This window comes from Nesoenas mayeri (genome assembly GCF_963082525.1).
Source record: "Nesoenas mayeri genome assembly, chromosome: 16".
Taxonomy (NCBI): domain Eukaryota; kingdom Metazoa; phylum Chordata; class Aves; order Columbiformes; family Columbidae; genus Nesoenas; species Nesoenas mayeri.
In genome coordinates, this window is record NC_137562.1 from 10,329,181 (window position 1) to 10,353,504 (window position 24,324).

General features: G+C 59.3%; 2 protein-coding genes across 2 annotated transcripts; one reads left to right on the forward strand and one right to left on the reverse strand.

The window, feature by feature from the left end:
* Positions 1-1,101: 1,101 nt before the first annotated feature.
* STK35 (serine/threonine kinase 35) lies at positions 1,102-13,125 on the reverse strand. Its single transcript, XM_080354734.1, has 3 exons — positions 12,680-13,125; positions 6,796-7,543; positions 1,102-3,051 (listed from the first exon to the last, which is right to left on the reverse strand). The coding sequence occupies exons 1-2, from the start codon at positions 13,101-13,103 to the stop codon at positions 6,831-6,833; spliced, it is 1,137 nt and encodes a 378-aa protein (XP_080210860.1). The 5' UTR covers positions 13,104-13,125; the 3' UTR covers positions 1,102-3,051; positions 6,796-6,830.
* Positions 13,126-20,865: 7,740 nt separating this feature from the next.
* Positions 20,866-21,789, forward strand: PDYN (prodynorphin; the record flags this gene model as incomplete). Its single annotated transcript, XM_080354760.1, has 2 exons — positions 20,866-20,994; positions 21,226-21,789. The coding sequence occupies 2 exons, from the start codon at positions 20,866-20,868 to the stop codon at positions 21,787-21,789; spliced, it is 693 nt and encodes a 230-aa protein (XP_080210886.1).
* Between the last annotated feature and the right edge of the window lie 2,535 nt (positions 21,790-24,324).

A 24,324-nucleotide genomic window follows, 5' to 3' on the forward strand; every position in this document is an offset into this window, starting at 1 on the left:
ACCACAGGGGTAACTCGGGTCTGTCACTAGCACCGCTGAACCTCACACATAGCAGCAAGGGGACATGGGGGAGCTCATCGAACCCCTCTGGGCTGGAGCCACCGCTGCTCTCTCCTCCCCGGAGCCGGTGGAGCAGGCCCTGCTGCAGCCTGGTACACATAACACAGTTCCCAACCCTCCTGAGGCTTGGCTTGTTCCCCCACCCACCCCACATCCCGCTTGTAAACAGCATAGGCAGAAGTAAACAGTTTCATACAATCACTCCCCTGGCAGGGGGCCCTGGGGAGCAGCAGGGTTTTCGGAGGGGGTGCTCGGCTCCCCTCACACTGACCAGGACCCCCCAGCCCCTGGATGCTCAGCTTTGCTGTGGCCAGAAGACACAGAGCCAGCCTGGCTTTAGGCCGGGCACTGGCAGCAGGCTCTGTGTTGCTTTCCTAAGCTTGAGTTTTCCCAGCAGCACATCCCAAAGCCACAAACACCAACAGCAGCAGTTCAGCCTGCAGGAGCTGGAGGGGGGACACCCGACAGACCCAGCTGGGAAGAGAAACCCAAACATCTCCCACCCTGCAGCATGGGCACATTTGAGCTGTTCCCACCTTGTTTGAGAGGGAGAACTGGTCTGGGCCAAAGTAACGGGGAGGAGAGACGTGAGGGGCTGTAAACACAAGGCAGGTTCCCGTATAGTCCAGGGAGTCGAGCACAAACAGCAGCAAAATGATCAGGGAGAAATGCTCTGAAAAGGACAAACTACTGAGGGGAACATCCATGCTGGCCACAGGCTGGCAGCCCCACATCTCGTCCTTGGAAGTATTTGCTAAATCCTAAGTAAGGCACTACGGTCTAACTCACTAATGCCAAGCTGCTTCAAAAACACATCTGCAATGCAAAAGCTGAGCTGGAGATGTGTGGTTTGAGGGTGGTCTGAGCCAGCGATGGAGCAAGGGGGTGACCAGGCTGGCTCCTGTCCCTGGGGAGCGGGGTCAGGAGCCAGCTGGGGGCAACGGTCCTACCTTCCGTCCCCACATCCTGCCTTCTAGGCTTTTCTCCACACATGGAAATCTAAGAAGCTCCCTTCTCCTGGGGTATAGCGCCAGTGGGGGGCCCTTCCAGTGGGAAAAGCCACATTAGCAGGGCTGGGAGGGTAAATCCCTCGTACCGCACACGTTCAGGCGGTTCAGGGTTGGGTTCTGACAGCTCTAACAGGAGCAAAGGCTCTGTCAGGTGGAGAAAACCGCCCGCAGCTCCTCAGCACAGCTGCCGCAGGGATCTCCCGCTAATTAGAGACAAACGAGAGCAGCCCAAGTGCCGATCAAAGCCTCCAAGAACACTCCACAGCCAGGGCACCCGCTAACCAACCCCAAAACTGCCCAGACCCCAGCAGCCAGCAGGAGGGAGTCTGTACAGTTGTGGTGCGGCTGTGGCCACAGCAGCATCCCCAGAAACGAAGAGAAGCATGGAAACTGAGGCTTGGCACCAAATTTGTGCTGTCCAAACCTTCACAAGTCACAGACTCCTGGTCTGGAGCCTCCTGGCACCATCCTCCTAAGAGGGACACGGCCTTCCTGCAGCGACAGCCTCAGCTTTGTGTCCTGGAATAGATGGAAAAGGAAAAAGAAACCCTCCCTCCTTTCCCTGCCTTAGCTCTCCCTTAGCCCACCTGAGTTTACGGCACTTGCAGTTATTCCTATGAGCTCAAAGTCCATGGAAGAGATACAAGGAGGTGCTGCCAGTTCAGGAACCTTCCAGGGCTGACACAAGGAAAACTGCAGCCACACACAGACGTGGGGACATCCCCACAGTCATGAACAAGGGTTCAGGGGGACCCTCCTTCTGTGAGGGCAGTTGGGGAGCGACGCTGCTTCCCAAAACACTGTGGGGGGTTTAGTGTGATGAGGAATGTTTTAGGTGGTTCAGAACTGGCAGCGTGGAGGAGAGGTGGTGCTGTACATCACATTTACAGAGAGCAAAGCCTAAAGACCATCAACGTGGGGTCATCCCCGGAATATTAGTGTTGCTTTAAATATAGGCAAGAAAATAGAGTATTAGCTGCTCAGCGTGAGGTTCCAATCTCCTTACCTGAGCTGCACTGTGCTGTCACCAAACCCAAACAGCAGCATTGCCTTCTGCTTCCCAGTGATAGTTACCTAGCAGGGAAAAGTGTTTCGCCAAGGCCAAAACCCAGCCCGTGAGCCGTTTAGGCCAAACCTCCTCCTCTCCCAAGTGTTTTTCCTAAGGACTGAACATTAAACACGTCAGCGCAGTGAACTGCTTTCTGTTTCTCTTGGATGCAGATGATTCACCTGAAAACGCACCTACAGGCTCCCTGTTGTTCTCAGTATAGAAAGACCATAACAAATGTCACTGGTGAAATCCAGCTGGGGAGGAGGAAGGTTCACCCGCCGCAGCAGCAGACCTGCCTCACCAAATGCCTTTCCAGCCTGTTTCTGCTACTCTGTCCTTATTAACGCCAACTGCTCACGGCCTGGGCAGCATTTGCCTGTTCAGAAGCTGCCTGGTTGTGACATCACTCATCTGCTTGCAACACGTGGTCCGAGACACTCACTTTTTCTAGAGCAAAGCCCTCCCACTGCAAAACCAGCAACAGCTCCACTCCTGTTTCCCCAAGCCAAAACAAGAGCTTTAAACCCAAAGCTGTGCCCAGCCAGACTCAGCACTAGCGCCTGGCAGCAAACCTCGCTGCTGGCTGCGATTCCCACCTCCTGACGGAACCAAATCTTCTCTAGATACACCTACCGCGTCAAACAGCCACACAGAAGACACAGGGATGGCTGGGCAGGGGCAGCTTTGCTCTCTGGATCTTGTTTAAAATAGTCTCATGAGCACAAGAGCTGCCAGCCTGCGCTCTTCTACAGGCCCCTGCAGCCCCCCTGCTCCCCAGAACACCTCTTCCCAACAAAACAAAGTAACACCCAAAGATTTCACATTGTCAGAGATCCTGCGGATCAGGGATCTTCTGTATCGTCTTCCCTCGTCTTCAACCTCTCTTGTTGCACGTAAATAATGGAGATTGTGGGTCCCTGGTAAATAAACCTGCAAGAAAAACAAGAAAGGAGAAACAGAGGTCAGGTGTGTCCGTGGTTTTGTCCCAGTTACTACACTGTGACAATGTCCTGCCAGCCTTCCTGCTGCTACCTGAGCCCAACTGCGGGCAAAGTGAGCGGGATCGCTGGTTCAGTGCTCAGCGCAACTCTGCCCTGTGTTCCCAAACCTCGACTAAAGCAGCATTTGAGGGGTTGGGAGAACTCAGGATGAGCCAATGGGGCCCCAGACCAGGACTCCAAACAAAGATAACAGGGTCAGTGCTGGTTCACTTGGCTGCTGGATACAAGGGCTGGAGGAGAGGAAGCCCAACTCCCGCAGCCTTCCCAGTGCTCCCAGTTACCCCAAGATGGGCATTGCCACATCCCTACTTCACAGTGTTTTATCTTGACCCAGGCACGTGGGCCTGGACCAGGTTTACAGCCGTTTATTTCCCAGGAGCGATTCACACAGCCCCGCATTGCCAAGGCTGGCACGCAGCCAGCCCGGGGCTGGTGACACAGCTCTGTCCCGCGGGACCCCCACAGCGACAGCCCGGCTGGACCAAGGACGAGCATTACCACAGCAGAGCCCGGCCTTGGGGCTCCACATGCTGTGCTGGCGAGTGCCAGCTGCCAGTCCTTCCCCAGAGAGGTGGCACAAGCCGGGACACTGGGGACACTCGCACCACTCGTCCTGCGCGTCCGCAGCAGCTCAGGCTGCTCACCTGCTTCTTGCAGAGCCACCTAAGACCCATTTCAGCACAGATGAAAGCAGGGCAGGACGGGTTTGCAGAGAAAAATATGGGGGCTGGATTCAGCTCCCCGCCTCAGCAGGGACAGGTCCTGTCCCACTGGGAACACATGAGACACCAAGTGACAGCAACGGAGCAGTGGGAGAGACCTGATGAAGGAAAACTGCCCTGCCCAGCACATTACTCAAATCCCTCAGCTTGAGAAAATCTCATCAAAGAAATCCCTGCCCAAAGAACACATTTCTGAAGGAAGAAGCTGCCTCTGTGGCTGGGGGCAGCAGCCAGGGCCACGGGCACGCTGCTCTGCAGGGGAGGGAAACCCATCAGAAAAAGCCTGTTTGAGAAAAGGCTTGTGAGAGGCACCCGAGCATCAGGTCAGGGGCAATCGCGCAAGGAATTTTCTGGAAGATTTCTCCTGTGGCGCAGCTTCATTAGCAAGTAGGGCAGTGATCCCGTGTGCGCTTCCCTGGAGTAGGAACATTTGCAGGGAAGAGCGTTGCTTGAGCAGCCCCGAGCTCGCAGCTCTGAGACCGCAGAGCTCACCCCACTGACGCACGTTGTTTCAGGGGCTTGTTCGAGAGCTTTTAATCCCTCCACTGATGCCACTTTTAGTTTTAACCAGCTCGAATGCTCACTCAGCATCAGCAGGATGTGAACCAGCAGCCCACGGAGTCCGCAGCTGGGGAAGATGACACTCACGCGTGGGTCACGGCAGATGGGGGTGGCGATGTGCTCTGTGTGGTGGCAGAGGGAGGGAGATAACCCAGCACCTTCTCGTGTTCATCCCATCAACTGCCCCTGCGTGGGAGCACAGGGTACAGGGGACGGAGCTGAGAGCCTCTGATATCTCCTAAATTCTTCCCTGTGCTCTGCACATCTGTTTGTGACGCGCTTCTTGGGCGCTCCCTGAAATCCAAGCGCAGCAGCCCACCCCGAGGAGGGACAGCGGGGTGACAGTGAGCAAACAAAACCACAAACACATGTGGCCAGAGGTGATGTGACCCAGCACATCCTCAGGGCCCTCCAGGCAGAACCACAGCTGCCCACAAAGATATCACCACCCTGCGGGGTGACCCTGCAATGCTGCCCCTGCTGCTGCGGCCAAGGAGAGGAACCGCCCTTGCTCTTGCTGTCCCACAGCTCGTTTCGACCGCAACAAGATTCACAAACCACTTTGAAACCAGCCTGCAGCCAAAATTAACACGATTTCAGAAATGAAACCACCATCCCTTTCCTTGACTTGCTCAGCTGATCCCATCCAGTTTCAGCTACTTTCAGCTGAAACGAGAATGATCAAAACCAGCGCCAGAGGAGGAGTGCTGGAGTAAACCAGGCGAGAAGGCTGCACGTGTGTGCAGCAGCCATAGCAGAACTGAAGGCAAAGCTGCTGTGACACGAAAAAAATCAGCAGATGTCTATGGCAGAGTGAAGAGTAAGCAAAAATCTGATTTTCGGATCAGGGAGGGTTACAGTTTTCCAGGTTACGACACAAAGCAAGGCTGAGCAGGGTCTGGAGCTGTCCTGGGGAACCCACAGCATGACCCAGCAGCCCTACAAACCACACACCCATGCCACAATTCAGCTGGAAGAGATTACCCGAGTTTCTCAGTCAACTTAAATTACCTGAGAGCAGAATTCAGGTCTTGCTCTAAATCCTACTTTAAGCTTCTCAAACCCGCTTCCAATTTTAGATTTGCATTTAATAACAGCCAGAGGTAGCCTGATTTGAATGCAATAAATACACAACGCACTAGAAAAACCCTACAGGAAAGCACACCAATGGCCACCCCACAGACACGCCAGAGGAACGTTCCCCGCAGCACAACACTCAGGGTTTGCGGTGACCAAACGGCCGAGTGGCCATGCTACGCACGTCGGGTCATGTTGTGTAAGTGTGTCCATCCCTGCTCAGCTGTGTCAGGGACAGAGCGATCGGTGCAGACTCACGGCTGCTCTGGCTGCATTTGGAGGGGTTTGCAGGAGGCAGCTGGGTTTTAAACAAACAGCCACAGGGCAGGACTGTCCCCTCGCTGTTTGTTATCCCTGCATGTACAATTCTGCAGATATGCGCAGGATGAATTTTCCCCGGAGGGCACGGGCTGGTTGTGTAACTCAGCAGCAGCAGCGTGTCAGCACAGAGCGATGGCAGATGGCAACAGCAAACCCCGACCCGACCCTCCGCCACGCAGCACCCGAGCTGCCCCGCGCCCGGCCCTGGGGCGCGAGGTGGGGTGTCCTGCTGAAAGGTGGGGTGTCCTGCTTCGGGGGACCTTGTTATACCCAGCTGAAGGGCTCACATTTCTGTACATTCACCCTCCCAGCCTAATCCCCATCCCACACTTGCACTGGGACCAGTACCGAGCCCCAGCCCCAGGCAGAAGCCGTCGCATCAATTACTTGCGCTGGAAACCTTACGGGTGTTAAATATTTTGTGCCAGGGGTGGGGATGGTTTGTGAACCAGTTTGGACAAAACAGCAGTGACAGAATTAGACCGACCCAATGGGCCTTTCCATTTCTCTACTTCCTTTTCTCTGCGCCCAGCACAAAACTCACCTGGGATGGGCAGCATGTAATTTTACATAAGCTCAGGAACGCTCAGGTGGACAGCGAGGAGGGTCTTTTTTTAGCAAAACCTGCCCAAATGCCCCCACCTTCCCCACCACCCTGCTGCTGGAGGCTGGCTCTCTCTAGTTCTATGATTTAGGATCCCCAAAGCTGATGTCCAAAGGTGCTCATGGGTCTCTCTGCCCTGCACCAGCCTGTCTCGGCTCCACTGGACTTCTGGGCAGCAGCGGGACATGCAGCTGTTAATTCTGTTTCCCGCCTCTATTTTATTTTTGCAGTGGAATAGGTGGGGGAAAAAAAAACCTCAGAAGCAGTGCTCTGATGAGTCACTATAGAAATGGCTCTGGAAACATAAAAGACTCCTTTGTGTCACTACAAAGTGCATTATCAGCCTGGTACAGCAGACAGAATAATACAAAAACTGCGGATCACTTACCCAGCTGCAAAGCACAGTAGTGCCCTGCCCTGAATTTAAGCAGCACATGTAACCTGGTCCATTCTGGTTTCAAGCTCAAAGGCATCGGGTCGATCCTGCGGGTTAGCAGCCAACATGTCTTTCAGAAGCTGCTTGACTCCCTCAGACATGGAAGTCCTGCGTTTCTGAGGGATGTGCAGCTCCATCTTTGGGTTTTCTAGCAGCGCTTCCCCAACGGGCACAATCTCGGTCCCCTGCTTGATGTAGGTCCCCAGCAGCTCCTTCTTGGTCTCGGCGTCGATGAACGTGATCCTCTCGATCATGGCCCAGATGATGATGCCCAGGGCGAAGATGTCAGCCTTGGCGGTGTAGTGTCCCTCCCAGACCTCGGGTGCCATGTAGAAATCGGAGCCACACGCTGAAGACAGCCAGTACTTGTTCACATTCACATTTCTGTTCTCGTGCCCGCCCTCCTTGCCCCGAGCAGTCAGGCCAGCGCAGACCTTACTGAGCCCGAAGTCGGCCACCTTGAGAACAGGGGTGCCCGACTTCTCAGTAATGAGGATATTGTCCGGTTTCAGGTCGCGGTGCACGATGTGGTTCTTGTGCAGGAAGGCGATGGCGCTGGTCAGCTGCAGCATGAAGCTCGTGTTGGTGGCAGGGTCGGGTCTCCGGGACAGCACGTACTGGTTGAGGTCTCCCCCTTCGCAGAACTCCATGACGAACCAGAGGTAACATGGCTCCTCCGCGTAGCCCAGGATTCTCTCACCTAACCAAAAGAGACACAAGCAAAAGAGGGTTTTTCAGACATATTATAAAATGTACACGCTTCCTGAGGGCAGGCAAGGAACGGGTCTGGTTTAGGCAGATGGGAAAGGCCTTGGGAATGTGACTGGGACCTATCGCATGGTGAGGCACCAGCAGTGATGCTGATGCTGTTGTGGCTCCAAGAGCTTTAGGATCCCGTTGGTTGCCACACACCAAGCCCACATTTCTCTGAGCCCAGGGCTGGCAGCCAGCTCAGGGACCTGTTCCCAAAGTGCAGATGTGCCAGTGAGACTGGGCTTGTGTCTCCCTGGCTGCTTGCAGGGAACCTGGAAGTGGAGGGTTATTTTCCTGTGCTACCGTTAGGCAATTCTCCCTGGGCTCTGAAAGCCAAAGCAGCAGCCACTAAAAGCACAATTAGCAGCAAGTCTGCAGGAAAAAATAAATCAGTTCTGTATGAACAGCAGCTCTTCCACCTGAGCTCTGCCGCAGAAGGCAAAGACTGCCTTCTATTATACCTTACGCTTTACTGGTACAACCGCAAGTGGGGAGTAAATCACACCCTGCAAGGCTGGGCCAGCACAGCCTGGCTAAGAGCAGTCACACAAAAGCCTTGCAGTTCTCCTCAGACTCAAATTTGTGCATTTAAGCATTTTGTTTGTGCTAGGGGAGCTCTGCCACTTCGTACAGCTTCATTGAGTGCCAACAAGTCTTTAAGGAGAGGAAACCAGAGGCCCGAGTAGCAAACAATGATTAAAAGCAACCTCAGCCATGCTTACAAACATAACTATTGCTTTGCTCATTAGTGCTGCTACTCAGTATTATTACCCAAAGTTTCTCCCTTAACCAGAGGTCTCATTGAGCTCTTCTAGCTCAGAACATCTCAGGTCCGTTTCACTGCACCTCAGATTCACGCCACAGCCCCCTGCCAAGACAAAGCACTCTCTTGTGTCCAGTTTATGTGCAACAGCACGACATCAGCCAACAGAATCAGCCAACGCCAGGGTGCAAATCCCATTGCCAGACCTCACATCACTTGCACAGAGCATCCAGGTGATGGGCAGAACCTCCACGCACAACCAGGGCATCACTTTGCTCTAGGAATTAGATGGTTTTTTTCCTTAAGCACTATAAGGGAGAAGTTGAAGGACATCACTCACCTCTGCCATAGTTAGCAAGTCACACAGATGAACTTGAGTGTTTAGAAAGCAGCTAAATAACTCCACCCATTTGACAAAGTTGGGTTTTGTTTTAGCAAAGCCCTGGAGAGCACATGGGAAAGCAAACTTCCAGCAGCAAGTAAAGCCAAGGACGACCCAGGACACCAAGGCCTGGGCTGCACAGCGCCCACAATGGTCAGAGATGGGTGTGAGTGGGAATATCGGTTATTTGGACAAACAGTCTGTAGCCATGGCTACTGCTATGGAAATGGAAATCTGGACAACAGAAGGATTTGGCTGCACCTCCCTGCCCTGGGCAGAAGAGCAAGGTCAGGGCTGGGGGATGGGAAGGACATAGGGCACTGGGTGCACACTGAGGGGCTGAGTGAGACCCCAAGGTGCTGGAGGGGGCTCAGCACACAATCCCAAGGGCCAGCAGGGAGCAGCACGGGACACCTTGGCTCTGGAGACCAAAACACCCACCAGGAAAAGCAGCTTCTCACCCTTTGGTGAGACTGGCATGACAGCATGGAAACACCAGCACAGGCTGCTCGTCTCTGGAGCAGAGACCTCAGCACAGCCAGGACCCCCAGCTGCCACCGCCCTGGGTTTGCTGAACCCCAGGAATGTCACATCAGGGAACAGGGCTTTGATTCCCTGTCCCCTCAGCATCCCTGTAGCCCAAACATGAAGAGCAAGAGGGTTTGGCTCTTCTCAGCCAGGAACCACGACATGGAGCACATCACAGCCCCGAGCATGTCACACATGGCCAGGAACACCAGGTGGGATGGTGACAGCAGGGACAAGCCAAGAGCCCCTTCCCACAGGGACCTGGCTCAAACACTGGCTCACCAGCAGCAGGGACCTGCCTGCTCCAACAAGCCAAGGTCTCATTTTTAGCATAAGGAGGGCTCTGGTATAAAACTCGGCCCCTGGGGCTCGGCAGGCACAGGGAGAACAGCGCTGACCCGGCAGCACCGTGTGCTTCGCTCCGGGTGGAGCTGCCGGGAGAGGCTTAAGCCAAGAGTAATATTTCCTCATTTTCTTCCTATAATCTGAAAAGTGGTTTAGTTGTTAAATCATCTTCCTGCCTTCAAAACAAACAGCTTTAAACATAAGGAGCTGGCAAAGCTGCTTCCTAAAGATGAGATGTTTGCAAACTGAAGTTGAGCAGCCTAGAGCTGAAGAGATGCAGACGACGGGCCAGACTTGCTCTCCATCACAGAGCAGCCCTGCCCTGGCATAGGACGCTCACACTAACCCCTCCATCCCCACAGCAGCCCTGCCACAGCCTGTCCTGGGAGCTCGTTAACAGCTTGTTAATTTGCTTAGCACCACGGGGGAAAAAGAAAAAAATAAATAAATCTAATGGCAGCAGAAGCAGCATCCCACTGCTGCTATAACCTCTGACTTGCTCTGTACAAAGTGAAGACAAGAGTCGGCACACGCAGCCGAGGCACTGGGACTGACAGTAACGCGTGGGTAATGCCAGCGTGGCCCACAAGTGAGGCTGGTGGCAAGTTGGTGGCCTCATGAGTGACACTCTGGGAAGCAACACCTTATACCTGTTCACTTACCAAGGCAGTTCTGTCCCTGCTATGGGCCAGGAACAAGAGGCCATGCACAAGCCTCAAAGATGTGCATGTGTCAGGGCTCAGTGCTGGGCTCCCAGCTTCTCTTTTGCACTCTGCCTTTAGATTTATTATAATATGCCAAATCTCATTAAAATGATGAAGGCTCAAGCTTCGCACTGTAGCTGAGACCTGACATCGCCTGCTATCCCGACAGTTGTGCTCCTGATACAGAAAGTCCCCGATTAATCCCCCCACCGCGCGCTGGCACAGCATCTGTGCCGGCCCGTAAATAGCCCGGCTGCGGTCGTGCAGAATGGCACGGCAGCGTGGCGACGTGCCGGCCACCGCGGTGCAGCAGCTCCGCGCACGCAGCGGGCAGCGATGGAGAGCAAGCGGGCCAGGGAGGCTCATCTCACCCAGGCTTTTGTTCGGAAAAGATTTATCGGTGCCGTATTGGACCCAAAGCCTGGGGAGACAGTGAGTGCAGCCCCTGCTGAGCCTGGGGCCAGCAGACAGCATAGTGCAGAGGGGAGAAGGAACACGCTGTATTTTGGGAAGCGAAACTGCTGCTCTGCTGTCTTGGGCTGCACAGCCCTCCCCACAGCAGGAACGTTGCGGGGTTCTCTCCCTCCCTAGAAGTGAGGAACACCTATACCTACCCAAGCTGTCCCCAAGCCACACCAGCTCCTCTCAGGGTGCATGTGGCAAAGAGGGGGGCAGGAAACCCCCAAACCTGCCAGGAGGAGCTTGACTTGCTCCAGCTGGACCCAGCAAAGGGAAGAGCCGGCTCCTGTACCACGGAGCCGCATCAGCGAGGGCACGTAAAGGAAGCACTCAGGCCATATAGAAAATAGGACAGTGCCCTTCGGGGTGGTTGTGCTGGAGTGCGAAGGGATCGAGGCCGCACAGGGCAGAGGGGGCAAGTCTGGACATGTACCCCCAGAGCATGGAGGTGGCAGGCAGGGCAGGAACTGTATGAGAGCCAGAGGTTCGCCCCAAGGATGGGTCTTAGCAGCTCTGCACAAAGTCTGTGCCTGGCACAGGGTTTGGAGGCTGCTGAGCTCCCCAGAGTGTACGGGAGCCCTGACACACAAGTTTGGGGAAGGAGGGGCTGGGGTGAGCTGGCTCTGGTTGTGACAGGCTGGGGGGCACGGGGGCATCGAGGACACAGAGCTCCGGTATTTTTCCACATCTTCACATGGCAGAGCTGGATCTGACAAGCGGCCAAGGGAGCAGAGGGAGGGAGCGAGCATTTCGGAGATGTCACTATCACAGTTATCAGCTCTGGCAGGAGAAGGTGACCCCTGACAGCCCCGTGATGCTGCTGAGGGACCCCAGGGGAAAATGGGGTGGCAGCTTCCAGGGCTGCCCCCACTTGGGAGGGGAACGAGACAGGAGAGGACAGAGAACAGTCCCAAAGCTGCAAGAGCTCAAGGAAACGGGAAGGACTCTGTAACCAGCTGCAGCCTTGGGGGGCTCAGAGAAGACAGGACTGGGGCAGAGAGGGGGAGATGTCCCCTCAGTGTGACTGGGCAGAGACAGGTGAAGGTCCCCAGGGGACGCACACGGACTGAGGGGCAGGTCAGGGTGGCACAGGGAGCCCCAGGACAGGGTGTAACAGAGGGGTTAACACTGGAAGGGGATGCAGGGAAGGGCAGCACACAGGGGTCTGAGCCTGGATGTGACAATGGGGTCCCTCAGGACAAGGAACACAGGGCTGGGGTGCTGCAGAGGTGCAGGGCACAGAGGGACCCCATGGGTAGGATATCGAGCTGCAACACACAGGGTGGGGGCTCATGGAAGGATGTCCCTGGGAACAGCACACAGGGGACAGGGAGCGAGCGGAGGGGACACCCAAGCAGAGCCCAAGGGGACAGCACGGGGCAGGGCCCAGGGCAGGTGACCCTGGGCAGAGGTCCCAGGGAGTGCTGGGGGCAGCAGAGGGACCCTGGGGGGCCCTGCAGGGACAGGACCAAGGTGGGTGGTGGCAGCACCCCTGGGACAGGCGCTGCTGCAGTGCAGAGGGACCCCGAGAGTGACAGAGGAGACCGGGACAACCAGGGGCGCAGTGGCGGGAGCTGGGGGGTGGCTATACTGTCAAAGGGGTGAGTTAAGGTGGAGGGAAGGGTGGAGGAGGAGCTTTTGGGAGGTCCTCTGAGGGCAGGTGATGCGGAGGGGGGATTTGAGCAACGGGGCAATGCTGGGGGGCAGAGGGGCTGCAAAGGGGGAAGGGGATGACACTAGCACGGGGTATCCCACAAGTTCCCTGGTGTGGGGACGCTGATGACAACAGGGAGGTGACAGCCTAGGGGGTGGGTGACACTGGGGTGGGGGGCACCCAGGGAGGATGACACAGGGGTGCACAGGAGGGCTCCGGGGGCTCCCGGGCAGGGCCGGGGCCGGTACCTTTGAGGGAGGTCTCGACGAGGCGCAGGTAGAGCTGGCTGCGCTTGTTGCCGTGGCTCATGCGCTGGCCCAGGCCGTGCCGCTGCAGGACGCACTCCTCGAAGCGCACCACGTTGGGGTGCTGCCGCCGGAGGCTGGTCAGGGCCCAGAACTCGGCCAGCGCCAGCTCCACATTCTCCGGGGCGTCACAACGGATCCGTTTCACCGCCAACCGGGCGCCGCTGCGGCCCGACACCGCCTCGTACACCACGCCGTAGGCCCCGCGGCCGATCTCGGCCAGCAGGCTGTACCGCGGGACGCCGCCGCCGCTGCCACCCGGACCGGGCCCCGCCACCGTCGCCGCCATCGGGCCCCGCCGCGCCGCCCGCCGCCGTCGCCGCGTCGCCCTTTGTGTCCCGCGGCGGCCGCCGTCCGCCGCCTCCATGGCGTCGCCGCGGGGGGGGCCGCGCGCCCGCCGTTGCCGCCGCCGCCGCCCCCCCCCACCTTCCCCGGCCGCGCGCGCCGGGGAGCGCCGCGCGGGCAAAGGGGCACGCGCCGCCGCGTCGGAGGGCGGAAAAGCGCGCCCTGCCGGCCCCTTTAAGCGCTCGGCCAATCGCGGCGGCGCGGGACGAACCACGCCGGCCGCGGGGGGGATTAAACGAGAGCCGCGCCGGGATCCGGCCTTCCCCCGGTGGTGGGATGGGCCTCAGTGGCGGCGGCCCGGGTGCCCCCCCACCCCGTGCCAGGTAGCCGGGGCACCGCTAAAGTGCCTCAGCGTGGCGGGGGCTCAGCGCGCCGGCCGGTTCCTCCGCTCCCCCCGCCGCCGTGGTACGCGCCGCCCCGGTGTAAACAGGCCGGTCATCGGGGCGGCGGCACCCGGCGGCAGCCCCGGCCTGGCTCAGGGTCCCCTCCCCGGCGGGCACGGCACAGGGGAAGCGATGCAGTGGGGGCCCGCGGGGCTCACCTGGGCCGCGGCGGCTCCGGGGCGGGCGCTGCGCGGCGGCGGCGTGTGAACGAACGAGCGGGCGGGACGGCGGGATAAGAACGGGGCCGCGCGCCCTGACGTAAACCCCTTATGTAACGGCGGGAGTGACCCGCCCCCCCGGGACGGTTCGGTGCACTGGGGAGGGGGTTCGGTGCACCGCGGGGCCGCGCAGCCCTTCTCGGTGCATCGGGAGGGGTGATGTTCCGGCGGCCATGCAGCGGGAGAAGGGCCCCGGTGCACCGGCGGTAGCCGTGCCGGGCGGGGGGTGTTGGTGCACCGAGGCTGTGCAGCCGCACCGGTAGGACGGGTTCGGGGCGGTTCAAATCACCAGCGGCATTAGGGTCTCCTCCCGGGTGCCTCATTCGCCCTCCGGTGACAGTCCGGCCCCGCTCCCGGGGATTCACCGCGGGCTTTCCAGCTGGAGCTCTCCGGGAAAGTAGCTGAGATCCCAGAGAACGTCATCCCGCTGCCCCAGGGCTGGGCAGGTGCTGGTGCAGCGGGGGTTTTTGTGGCCCCAGGGGGTGGCCCAGCACATGTCGGTGCCCCTGGGATGTGAAATGCGTGAGTCACCAAAAGCAGGGCACAGTAACTGCCATCCACTGGGACCCTGAGGGGTGTCAGGGACCAGGGAGAGCCCCAGGGCTCAGTGTGACCCCCCGGGGTAGCCACCTGCCCACACAGGGGTCCATGTCCCACACACTGTCCCCAAACTCCTCTTCACCCCCTGGCCATGGACTTCACGAGCATCCATTCCCCCTGGGCAGCGCAAGGGCTCAAATCCTGGCACTGGGCTGCTGGTTCCGGTGCTGCCGGGGGTGGCAGCCAGTGTATTCCAGGGTTGGGACATCACACACTGCCGTGCCGCTCCCCATAGGCAACCAAATCCCATAATGGTTTTTTTTCCAGTTGCTTCTCCTCCCATATTCCTGTCCCCTGCATGGGTGATGTCTGCCAGTGGCCAAGGAGAGCATCTGCAGAGCTGGTTTATGGAGGAGCTCAAGAAACTACGGCTTGCTTGACTCACTTCTGAGACATGTGCCGTCACCATCACGCAGCTCACAGCAGCTCCAGGCTGTGTCACGCCTGCTCCCCCTGGGGGGATGGAGACCCCCGAAGCCACCGGCACCCAGGGCTTGTTGTATGGGGCAGGTGATGCTCTTGTGTTGGCATGGCCAAGGCCACAGCTCCTGCCAGTGCTTTAGACTAAACTTGCTCTTAAATGAAGCCACTTCACCTCCTGGCTGCGGGGGCTGTGCCACAGGCTCATGCTCCCGGTGCCGCTCGGCAGCCTGGTGCGGCATGTGCCGGTGGCAGGGACGATGGCAGCGACGTGACTCGCTGTATTTGTGTGGGCTCCACTTCTTGTACCGGCGTCAAGTGGCCACTTGTGCCGCCTGCCCACGCAGCGGGGGTCACCGTGTGCTCACGGTGACCTCGAGCTGCCGCGGCGTGACGCACACAGGGCCTGTATTGGCTCCTGGTCCCACATCACCGTTCAGCTGGCTGCCACATCCCCCGTGGCAGTGACCTGTGCCTGCCCTGCCCTGCTGGTGCCTGCCCCACATCGCAGTGGTGCAGCCGCTGGAGGTTGGCTCCAGTGCTGTCGTGGTCAATCGGAAGCTGCATGGCTCCCCTGGGAGCAGACCCCCAAGCTTAGCCCCCTGCAGTTCTCCCCACAGAGCTGTTAGGGCCTCTTATGACCCCCAAAATGTGTCTGGCACATCCCTCGCCCCATGGCCCCCCCCGCAGGCTGCCCTGTGCCTGCTAAAAGGCCACTTACCCTCCACCTGTGACATCGCTTTAGGGCCGGTGGGGGAGAGGGAACGTTTTAGGAGTTTTTGGAAAAGCCCTGGCACTGAATAGGATGAAGCTGATGGTGCTGGAGGAACCACTGCTGTCCCATGCGATGCTCCTGCGGGCAGTGCTGGGTCACAGTCCCGCTGCTTGGGGACAGCCCAGGTGAGGGGCAGAGTTCATCCCCCCACCCGAGGATGATTTACCCCGTGCAGGGATGGGGAGCTGGTGCTCTCGAGGTACCAGGTCTGGGGGTGTTGGGGCAGAGCCGCGCGGCTGCTTTTGCCGTGGGTGATGTTAAGTGCCATCAACTCCCACTTGCTTTCGCGGGAGCTCATCCCCCTCCTCGCCAAACCTGCTTTTCACTCATGTACTTAGGAAAACTTAACTTTTCTATTACTGCACATTTCTCTTACCCAGGTGCTTAATTACCATTGTCCCAGGGAAATGTCAGTGTGACTCACAGACAGTTTCCCATTAGGAAGCGACAGATGAGTATTAATTAAACTTGCTGGTGGGTGGGCTCGCTCCCAGCTCCTTTCCCAGGGGGACCCTGTAACCCCTCGTGCCTGCCTGGCCCACAGCCAGCCCTGGAGAGGACCCTCTGTCCTGGTTCAGTGCATCAGTGGGACACGTAGAAAATTAGACAGTGACTTTGCTGCAGGTATGGGAGTAACTCGACCTCCCCCTCAGAGCAAAGGGAATCAGCCCTGAGGAAGGAACCTGATTACAAATGTTTTTTTTTTCTCCACTCGTGGGGTTCGCTCCATCTCCAGCGGCTCATCTCCCCCTGGTGCAATTACCCTGCATGGCAAGGTGGCTGCACCCTGGGCCGGGCGGCTCTGCAGGCAGCTCCGCTTTCGGGGAGGAGCTGGAGGCAGCTGGGGCCACACTGGTCCCCTCCACAGTCGCACTGGCCTTTGCGGTGATGCTGTTGCTCCTACCCGGAGATGTGACTCCCCAATGGAGCAATTTGTGTTAACAGCAGGTTGAACCGAGGAGGCCACGCTTCAGGGATGGACTTCATGGGTCTGGGAGTGCTATTTGATAGAAATAAAGGGTTTGGTGTGAGAAATGCTCCTCCCCGCCGTGTCTGTGGTGCCCACAAGAAGATGAGTCCCAGCAGCGAGGGTTAAACCTGCGCAGGGATGCCTGCAGCCCTGGCTGAGGGTGCCTGTGGTGCTTTGCAGCTGCTTTTTGTTCTTCTCAGCTTTGTTCTGGGCCTGCACAGCCCAGCATGGGGCTGCCCTGGCTGCCCTCTGCCTGTGCCCCCATGGGAACCCGAGCTCTGTCCGCCCCTGCTACAGCACTGCCACCTCCTGGGATGGGTCCCACATTGGATGTCCCCTCTGTCAGCCCTGGGGAGATGCAGGATGCTCTGCCCTTGCCTTGTCCTCACCTTGTGTCCCTCCGTGCTGGCTCAGTCTCAGCCCAGATGAGCTAAAATCCACCTTCAAGCAAAAACTGGGGGGTCTCACGTGCTTCCTGGGGAACAGAGCCTGGTGGCACCCCAAACGTGGGTGCTAGTGGAGGTGGCCACCAGCCTTGGGGACAGGGAAGCAGGGGCAGCTGGTGCAGGCTGCTGGTGCTCGGTGGAAGGTCCTGGCCGTGCCGGTGGCCCCTGTGTCCCTCACCAGCACCAGGAGGGCGGAGGGGGGGCAGCGGGTCCGGCAGCTGATGTTGGAGCGGGGAGAAAGGCAGGTTGCTGGGAAACATCCCTCTTGAGCTCCGATAAAAATAGCTCCGGCTTCAAGGTGAGAGGACGGGCTGCGCTGCTGTGGGGATATGGGGGACAGGATGGGCTGGTCTGGCCTCCAGGTCTGTGTCTCGGCCCCTCTGCCCCATGGCAGGTCATGGTGCAGGGGGATGGTGGTGGATGGGCTTGGGGAGTGCCCTGGTATTGCCCCAAATTTGGCTTAGAAATGTACAAAAAGGAGTCAGGGCTGAGTGGGGAAGGGATAGAGGGTGTCTGTGTCCCCCCACCCTACTGCCCCTGCCCCTTTGGCTCATCTCTTTGGGTTTGTCCCCAGAAGGAAGGGGGACAGGGCAAGAGGAAGCAAAGCAGGTCTGAGCCCTATCGGTGTGGAGTTTCCCTGGGGACACTTCGCTGCCCAATTGCAGCTGGGCTGGGTGGGCTGGGGGGACATGATCCTTTCCTAGGGTGTGAAGACCCTCTCACTCTTCCCGGAGGTTTCGGACAGGCTCACTTTCCCAGCAACACCACAAGATCCGTGCATCTCCCCAGCCTGCTCCCCAGGCTGGGGGGGTCAGGGCTTCACTCCTCCCTCCTTCTTGGCCAGGATTTGAATTTGGTGCCCAGGAGGGATTCACACACCCAACAGCCAAACTCCTGCAGCATGCAGCTGTGGGGAAACAGACCCCTTCCCCTCCCTGTATTTGGGATGCACATTTCGAGGTCGAGGACCAAGGCTGGCCCAGTGGGGTCCCCGAGGGACACAGCCGGCAGTGGTGCAGTGGTGGGACATGCACTCCGGTCCCAAGGGCTGACCGGGGGTTGCAGGGGCTCTGGCACGGCGGGAGAGACGGCTGAGGACGCGGCGAGGATGCTGTGAGGATGCTGCGAGGATGCTGCGAGGATGCTGCGGGGCTGATCATTCGCAGCCTCCCTCACCCCGATTGGCTCCACCGCCGCAGGAGGAGGCTCCATGGCCATAAAAGCGGGGTCGGAGCCGGGGGGTGCCGAGTCCGGCAGGCACCCCGGGCACCGCTGCAGGGCCACCAGCCAGCGTGGCCTTGCCACCGCCACTGATGACCAGCTCAGCGTGACACCCGTGGAGGGACACCCAGCACCCAATACCCATCCTGACTTGGCAACGCGGGGGCTCAGCGGGACAGGGAGCAGCGGCAGGTAGGGCTGCCGGGGTCACCATCCCGCTGCCATCGTGCGGGCACAGCCGGGGCATCGCTCCTGCTCACCAAAGAGTGACTGGTTAAAAACATCCCGAGAGCGGCTCACGGTTGGGCTTGTTGTGTTATTTTGAGGGGCTCCTCTCGTCCCTCGAGTGGTTTCATAGCCAGTGAGCCACCACCCAGAGCTTTGCTGGGGTTCATTTTGACACTGATGCCACGTCTGTCACCCTTGTGGTGGGGACATGGGGGGCTTGGAGGGCACAGGGAGCGGGGGAAAGGATGGGGGGAGTTTTCTGTCTCCCTGCACTTGGCTCGAGCAGTGCCAGTGGCCACAGTACTGGGCTTTGCTACAGTTTGGTTCTAAAAGTCACTGGGGTTTTTGAGAAGCCTTGTCCTGAACATGTTTCCAGGTGATTTTTAAAGGCAAGGAAAGGAACGGCCAGAAGGTGATTCTTCTTCTCCACCAAAAATCTCTGCAGGGTCCTTACCTGCCCGGGTTAGCCCTGGGTGGGAGAGATGTGGTCACATCTGCTCACCTCCCTCATGAGAAATAATCACAGGTTAATTGTAACAAGGGCTCAGTCTCTGTGCCGCCTGGCACACACCGTCCGTGTTCCCCCCTCTATAAACGGCTTGGGGCTTTGCCACGCACGAGCAAAGCCTGGGCACCAAAAACTCGAGTGGAAACAGGGCATGGGACAATGGGACCTCGGCACAGGTAGGACACGCTGCTGGTGGCTGTGGCAGCCAGCGCTGGTGTTGTCACACACTGCCAGGGTCCCATCAAGGTGATTCTGCAGGAGCGACGGCACCGGAGCACAAGCTCCTCCAGGTAACACGGCATCGGGCTCTCACTCTGCTTTTCTTCCTCCTCCCTTTGCGTGCTGCTGCTTCTCGCTTTTATCCAAAGCCTTTTGTTTTTTTCCCCTTTTCGTGCCCCAGTCTTGCCAGTCCCGCAGCAGGAGCAGGCAGAGTACTGGGGGACAGCGGTGACACCGCCTGGACCAGGTACATTTGCAGTGGGGTGTCCTGGGGTGTCCGTGTCTGCGCTGTGCTCCAGAGAGCTGCGGCTCCCCTGGGTGCCACCAAGCCCCCGATTCTTTGGCTGCAGCAGCACACGGTGCTGCCGGCAAGAGAAATGGGTGGGAAAAGGGAGGGTGGAAAAAGGAAAAAGGTTGTTCTTGGGAGCTTCATTCCCCTCGGTGCTGCAGCTGGCACCTACCTGTGTGGCTGGCGAGTCCTGGCTCATCAGTGTCATCTTGGTGGCAGTGAGGTGATAAGGGACCATCACCTGTCACAGCAGGGAGGGCTGGCCGAGGTCCCTCCGTGCCCACCCTGCTGGGGCGAGCCGGGGCGATGCACTCGGGGCTGCACAGAGCCCGTGTGCAGCACAGCTCAGGAATGCAGACGGCTTGACACACAACGGTGCAGATAATTCAAATTAAATTTTAATCTGGCATGAATTAATACCATGGCATTAACATTTCTTCATCAGTACCAATTACGGTGCATTAGCAGATACTGCTGGAGAATACAATAGTCTCTGATATGCGTCATTAATGTGTAACAGATCCCTCTGGGTCATGCCTTTCCACCCCAGATAAAAACAACCAAGGAGGCAGGCAGGTGCTTGCTCCCCTTCGGGCTCAGCTCTCGCTCCCAGGGCCACCATGGTCCCGGTGGCACCGCAGTACTGGGGCACAGTAGCTGGGACCACTACTGGCCCCTGCAGCCTGGTTCAGGGGTTCCAGAGCAGCTGTGGGCGCTGCCGCCAGCACAGCTACCCTGCCGGCCCTTGCATGGTGTGTTCAGCCCTTGGGAGGCTCCGGCACAGCTCCTGGCCAGCTGCAGGATGGCGAGCATGACGTGCAGGTGGGCTTGTAGCCCAAATCCGGATTTTTCCCCCTCCCTCCTGCTGCAGCAGCCCAGCAGAAGTGGCAGGTGGGAGGGAAGGAAACGCGTGGGGTGCAGAGCCTGGGGTGAGTCTGTGCTGGGTGACAGCGTCTCCCTGTCCCCTTTCTGCTGGTGGCTCCAATCGCGCTGCTTCTCTTCCCCAAGGCCAAGGGAAAGAGCTGGTGAATCATCCCCTCTGCACCAGGCAAACGCAACCATCGCAATAGTGCACAGAAACCCAACGCTAAAGAAAACAAAAGGGGCTTTTCTTTCTGTAGGTACAGAAGGAATGATGGAGGAGATGGATCAGGATGAGATGGGTGGGGATGGGGATGAGGATGATGGAATGGTGGTCCCAGCCCTGGGGACCTGGGTGGCCCTGGCAGTCTGGCTGCATCTCAGGGCTTGTGCCAAGGACCCGGCTGCAGCTGGGGTAAGAGATCCCATCCCATGGCCACTCCCGTCCCCGTCTCATCCTGGGACCTGGGCGCAGCTCCCGGAGGTGAGTTGTGGTCACAGGTCAGGATGCACATCCCCAGGAGCATTGGTAGGTGCCCTGTGCCAAAGGTGCCAGCAGGACAGTGACAGAGTCCCTGGGGCTGGCGCAGGGAAGGTGACAGGCTCTGTGCTATCTCCCCCTCCCCAGGCAGTGGCTGCGGGTGACATGGCGCGGCGGGCACTGGAGCTGCTGCTCTGTCTCTCCCTGGCCTCAGTGGCATCTGCTGACTGCGTCACCCAGTGCTCCCTCTGCGCTGCCCAGACCCACGGCACCGACAGCAGCGTCCAGCCCCTGGTGAGTGCCAGCCCCATGCCGGGGGGTCACAGCAGGGGGACAGTGGAGGTGCACGGGTGGTGGTCATGGGCACCCCAGGGTGCTGAGAATGTCCAAGATTCGGCTCCTCGCTGAGCTTGGCAGCACAGCGGGTGCAGATCCCCGGGCTGGGGAGGGGGCGCCCCTGCGGGCAGGCGGTGGGGGAAGGCAGAGGGTGACACCAATGGGTGCCTCATGGCCGCTGTCTTGCAGATGTGCTTGCGGGAATGCCAGGGCTCCTCGCCACCCGGCCCCGAGTGGGAGATGTGCAGGAAGGCGCTGGCGCTCCTGGCCCCGCTGGTGGCCCTGGCCGAAGGGACAGACGCGTCCCCTGGGGAGGCGGAGGAGGACGAGGCAGAGCTGGAGCCGGAGCAGGGTCCTGGGGAGCCGCCAGCCAAGCGCTACGGGGGCTTCATGAAGAAGCTGTCCAAGGGGAAGCTGCTTGCCCTCCTGCGCGAGAACGCCCACAGCAAGGGCGGCCTCAGCAAGAAATTTGGGGGTTTTGGCCGCAAACTGGGGGAGCGGGCAGCCCCCCAAGACTACCCAGGGCTGGGGCCAGTGGGCGATGGGGACGAGGAGCCCACGGGTGCCGGGGCCGCGGGGCAGGAGCTGGCGGAGCTGCACAAGCGTTACGGCGGCTTCATGCGCCGGATCCGGCCCAAGCTCAAGTGGGACAATCAGAAGCGCTACGGGGGTTTCCTGCGGCGGCAGTTCAAGGTGACCACGCGCTCAGACGAGGAGCCCAGCGCCTACTCAGGGGAGGTCTTGGACCTATAGAGCTGGGTGTGGGACAGGTGGCACCTCTGTCACCCCCAGCCCCATCCCCTGCCCAGCCCGGTATCACCCCTGCCTCGTCCCCCCAGCAGACCACGGGTCCCTGTCCCCAGCTGTCCCTCTCTGGTTCACCTGCCCACCCCTTAGGGACCCTGTGCATCAAGGGGACAGTGCCACCCCTCCGGCTGCGGGTCCAGCCCCCGGGGTCCCCAGGGCAAATTGCAGAGAGGTTGCGCATCTTCCACCCTCCTGCAGCCACAGAAGTGCAGCCGGGACTGGAAACCACTGCAGCTGAGCTACGGGGCAACAGTTGCTGAGCACCGGGAGGGATGAGCTGGGGCAGGATGAGGCCCCCCGGGCTGGGTGACAGCTCAACAGCTGGCATGGCCGCGGGAGAGGCGGCGGGACAGAGCTGGCACCGCGGCACTGTCACTGGGACACTGTCACCAGCAAACAGCTGAGCACACCCTGACTCCCCTCCCGCTCGCTGTGCCCCCCGTCTCTGCAACCACTGGTTCCCCCAGGCTCCCCCTCCTGAGAACAACCCCCGAGGCAGGATTGGACCCGCAACCGGCCCCCTCTCCCCCCTGCAATCAATAAAAGGCAGATGCCAATGAAGCCGAAGCTGTGCCAGGTACTGGGTGTCAGCTTTGTCCATGCTCTGGGGTGGATCCAGCTCTCAGAATGAGAGTCCATGCACCCCAGCTGGGACATGAGGGGTGCTGGGGGGTTTTGTGTGCCCAAGGTTGGGGTGCCAGCTGTGAAACCCACTCACAGCACATGGTGGTACCTGCCCTAGGTACCACGGGGGTGTGGGAGCCCCCGCACCCCAGTGCTGCTGCCCCTGGAGCCACGTCCTGGAGGTGACAGGGCGCCCCCAGCCCAGCAAGGATGCTCAGCACAGATGGGGTGCAAGCGGGGTGCTGGTTGGGGACCTGCTCTCCCTGCAGCACCCAGGGGATGCTCCCCTGGGAACCACAGCAGCTCCACTGGCTGGGAAGGGACAGCCGTGCCCAGGGCACTTTGAGGACACCGTGTCCCCGCCGGCAGCAGCTCGGTGCTGAGAAAGCCCAGCCCGGGCAGCAAATTCCCTTTTGAACTTGTCCTTCGTAGCCTCCATGTGCTTTGTCACCTTGGGAAGCCTTACGCCACAGCTCCCGGCCCCGGCGGGACACTGTGTGACAGACACAGCCGAGCCACCAGCTCCGGGGGGACAGGGGAGAGGTCACTGCAGAGCACTGGCACACTCAGCTCACCCGTGGCAGGGGCTGCTGCCAGCACTCCAGCTTAGGCACCCCAATTCCAGCTCATCTCCCATGGAAGGGGCACGCAAAGATGCAGCAGGTCTGTCCTCAGCCCCAGGGGACCATCGCCATCGTCCCCATCCCAGCCTCAACCTGCTGCCATCATCCTCCTCTTCCTCACTCCCCGTGCAGTGCCCTGCAGGGCTGTGCAGATGAGCCCCCTCTCCCAACACATTGACCCCCCACCCCACACACACCCCCCAGCGCAGGGGATGAGGTGACCATCCTGAGCACAGGGACACACTGATGTGCGGGAGCAGCACAGGACTTTTCACTTTTATTATAAAAATATCTTGCAAGCAAAAAGAAAAAAAGTCTGTACAAGCAGCCACATCATTCTCAAAGCATCACCAGCCCCCTCAGCTCCCCACCAGCAGCCTGGGGGGCAGCCCCACACATGCCCCCCGCTGAAAGGCCACCTGGTGCTGCAGGAGCCAGCGTAGGGTGGTGGCCCCATGTGGTGGCCCAGGGAGGGGACACATGGAAGACACTTGTCCCCACGGGTGGGCTGGTGGGAGCCTGCCTGGCCCCCATGGCAGAGCTGGGGTGGTGAAAGTCTCTTAAACTCTGCAGGGTTTAGGGATCTTTACTGAGGCCTCGGTCTTAATTTTGCACATCTTATTCTAGTGTTAAGTACACAGCAGCACACCCACGCACAACACAAAACATCGGGTTTGAGCTCTAAAAATTAACAGTTACATGTCAAACAGTCAAAACATGTTACACGGTACCTGCGGGGAGCTCCCGGGGGGGCCGGGCTGGCAGGGGCACCCCCACGCGTTGTACAAGCCTGGGGCAGCGCTGGTGGCTCCCGGTGTGGGGCAAGGCGGAGCAGAGGAAGATGAGGAGGAGGATGCTCGGTGCTGGGGACACGGAGCCTTCCCTGGGCGGCAGGAAGGGGGTCAGTCTGCAGTGGGGGGCTTGGCTCACCGGCTGCCCAGCCTCGTTGGCCTTGGAGCGAGACCGAGGTCCCGCAGAAGGGACACTTGGGAAGAGAGAGGCGGACACTCATGTCCTTGCTTTAAAGCGAGTTTGTTTTCCAGGCGCCGGCAGCACAGAGCCCCGGAAGGCAGTGTGGAGATCCCTGTGGGTCCCTGCAGGGTCGGGGTGGCTCTGGGAGCCCAGGCAGGCAGCACCATCCCCATGGGAGCCAGTGTGGAGACACTGTCCCTAACCCCTCACTCAGCTGGAGCTTTTCAAGGACCCGCTGGTTTAACTCCCGTGGCTGTGGGGG

Bases quoted from the DNA above. Each gene is read 5' to 3' on its own strand.
- STK35 (XM_080354734.1), bottom strand. From the start codon at position 13,103: ATGGAGGCGGCGGACGGCGGCCGCCGCGGGACACAAAGGGCGACGCGG. The intron at 7,544-12,679 runs GTACCGGCCCCG...TCTTTTGGTTAG, and splicing joins CGTCGAGACCTCCCTCAAAG to GTGAGAGAATCCTGGGCTAC.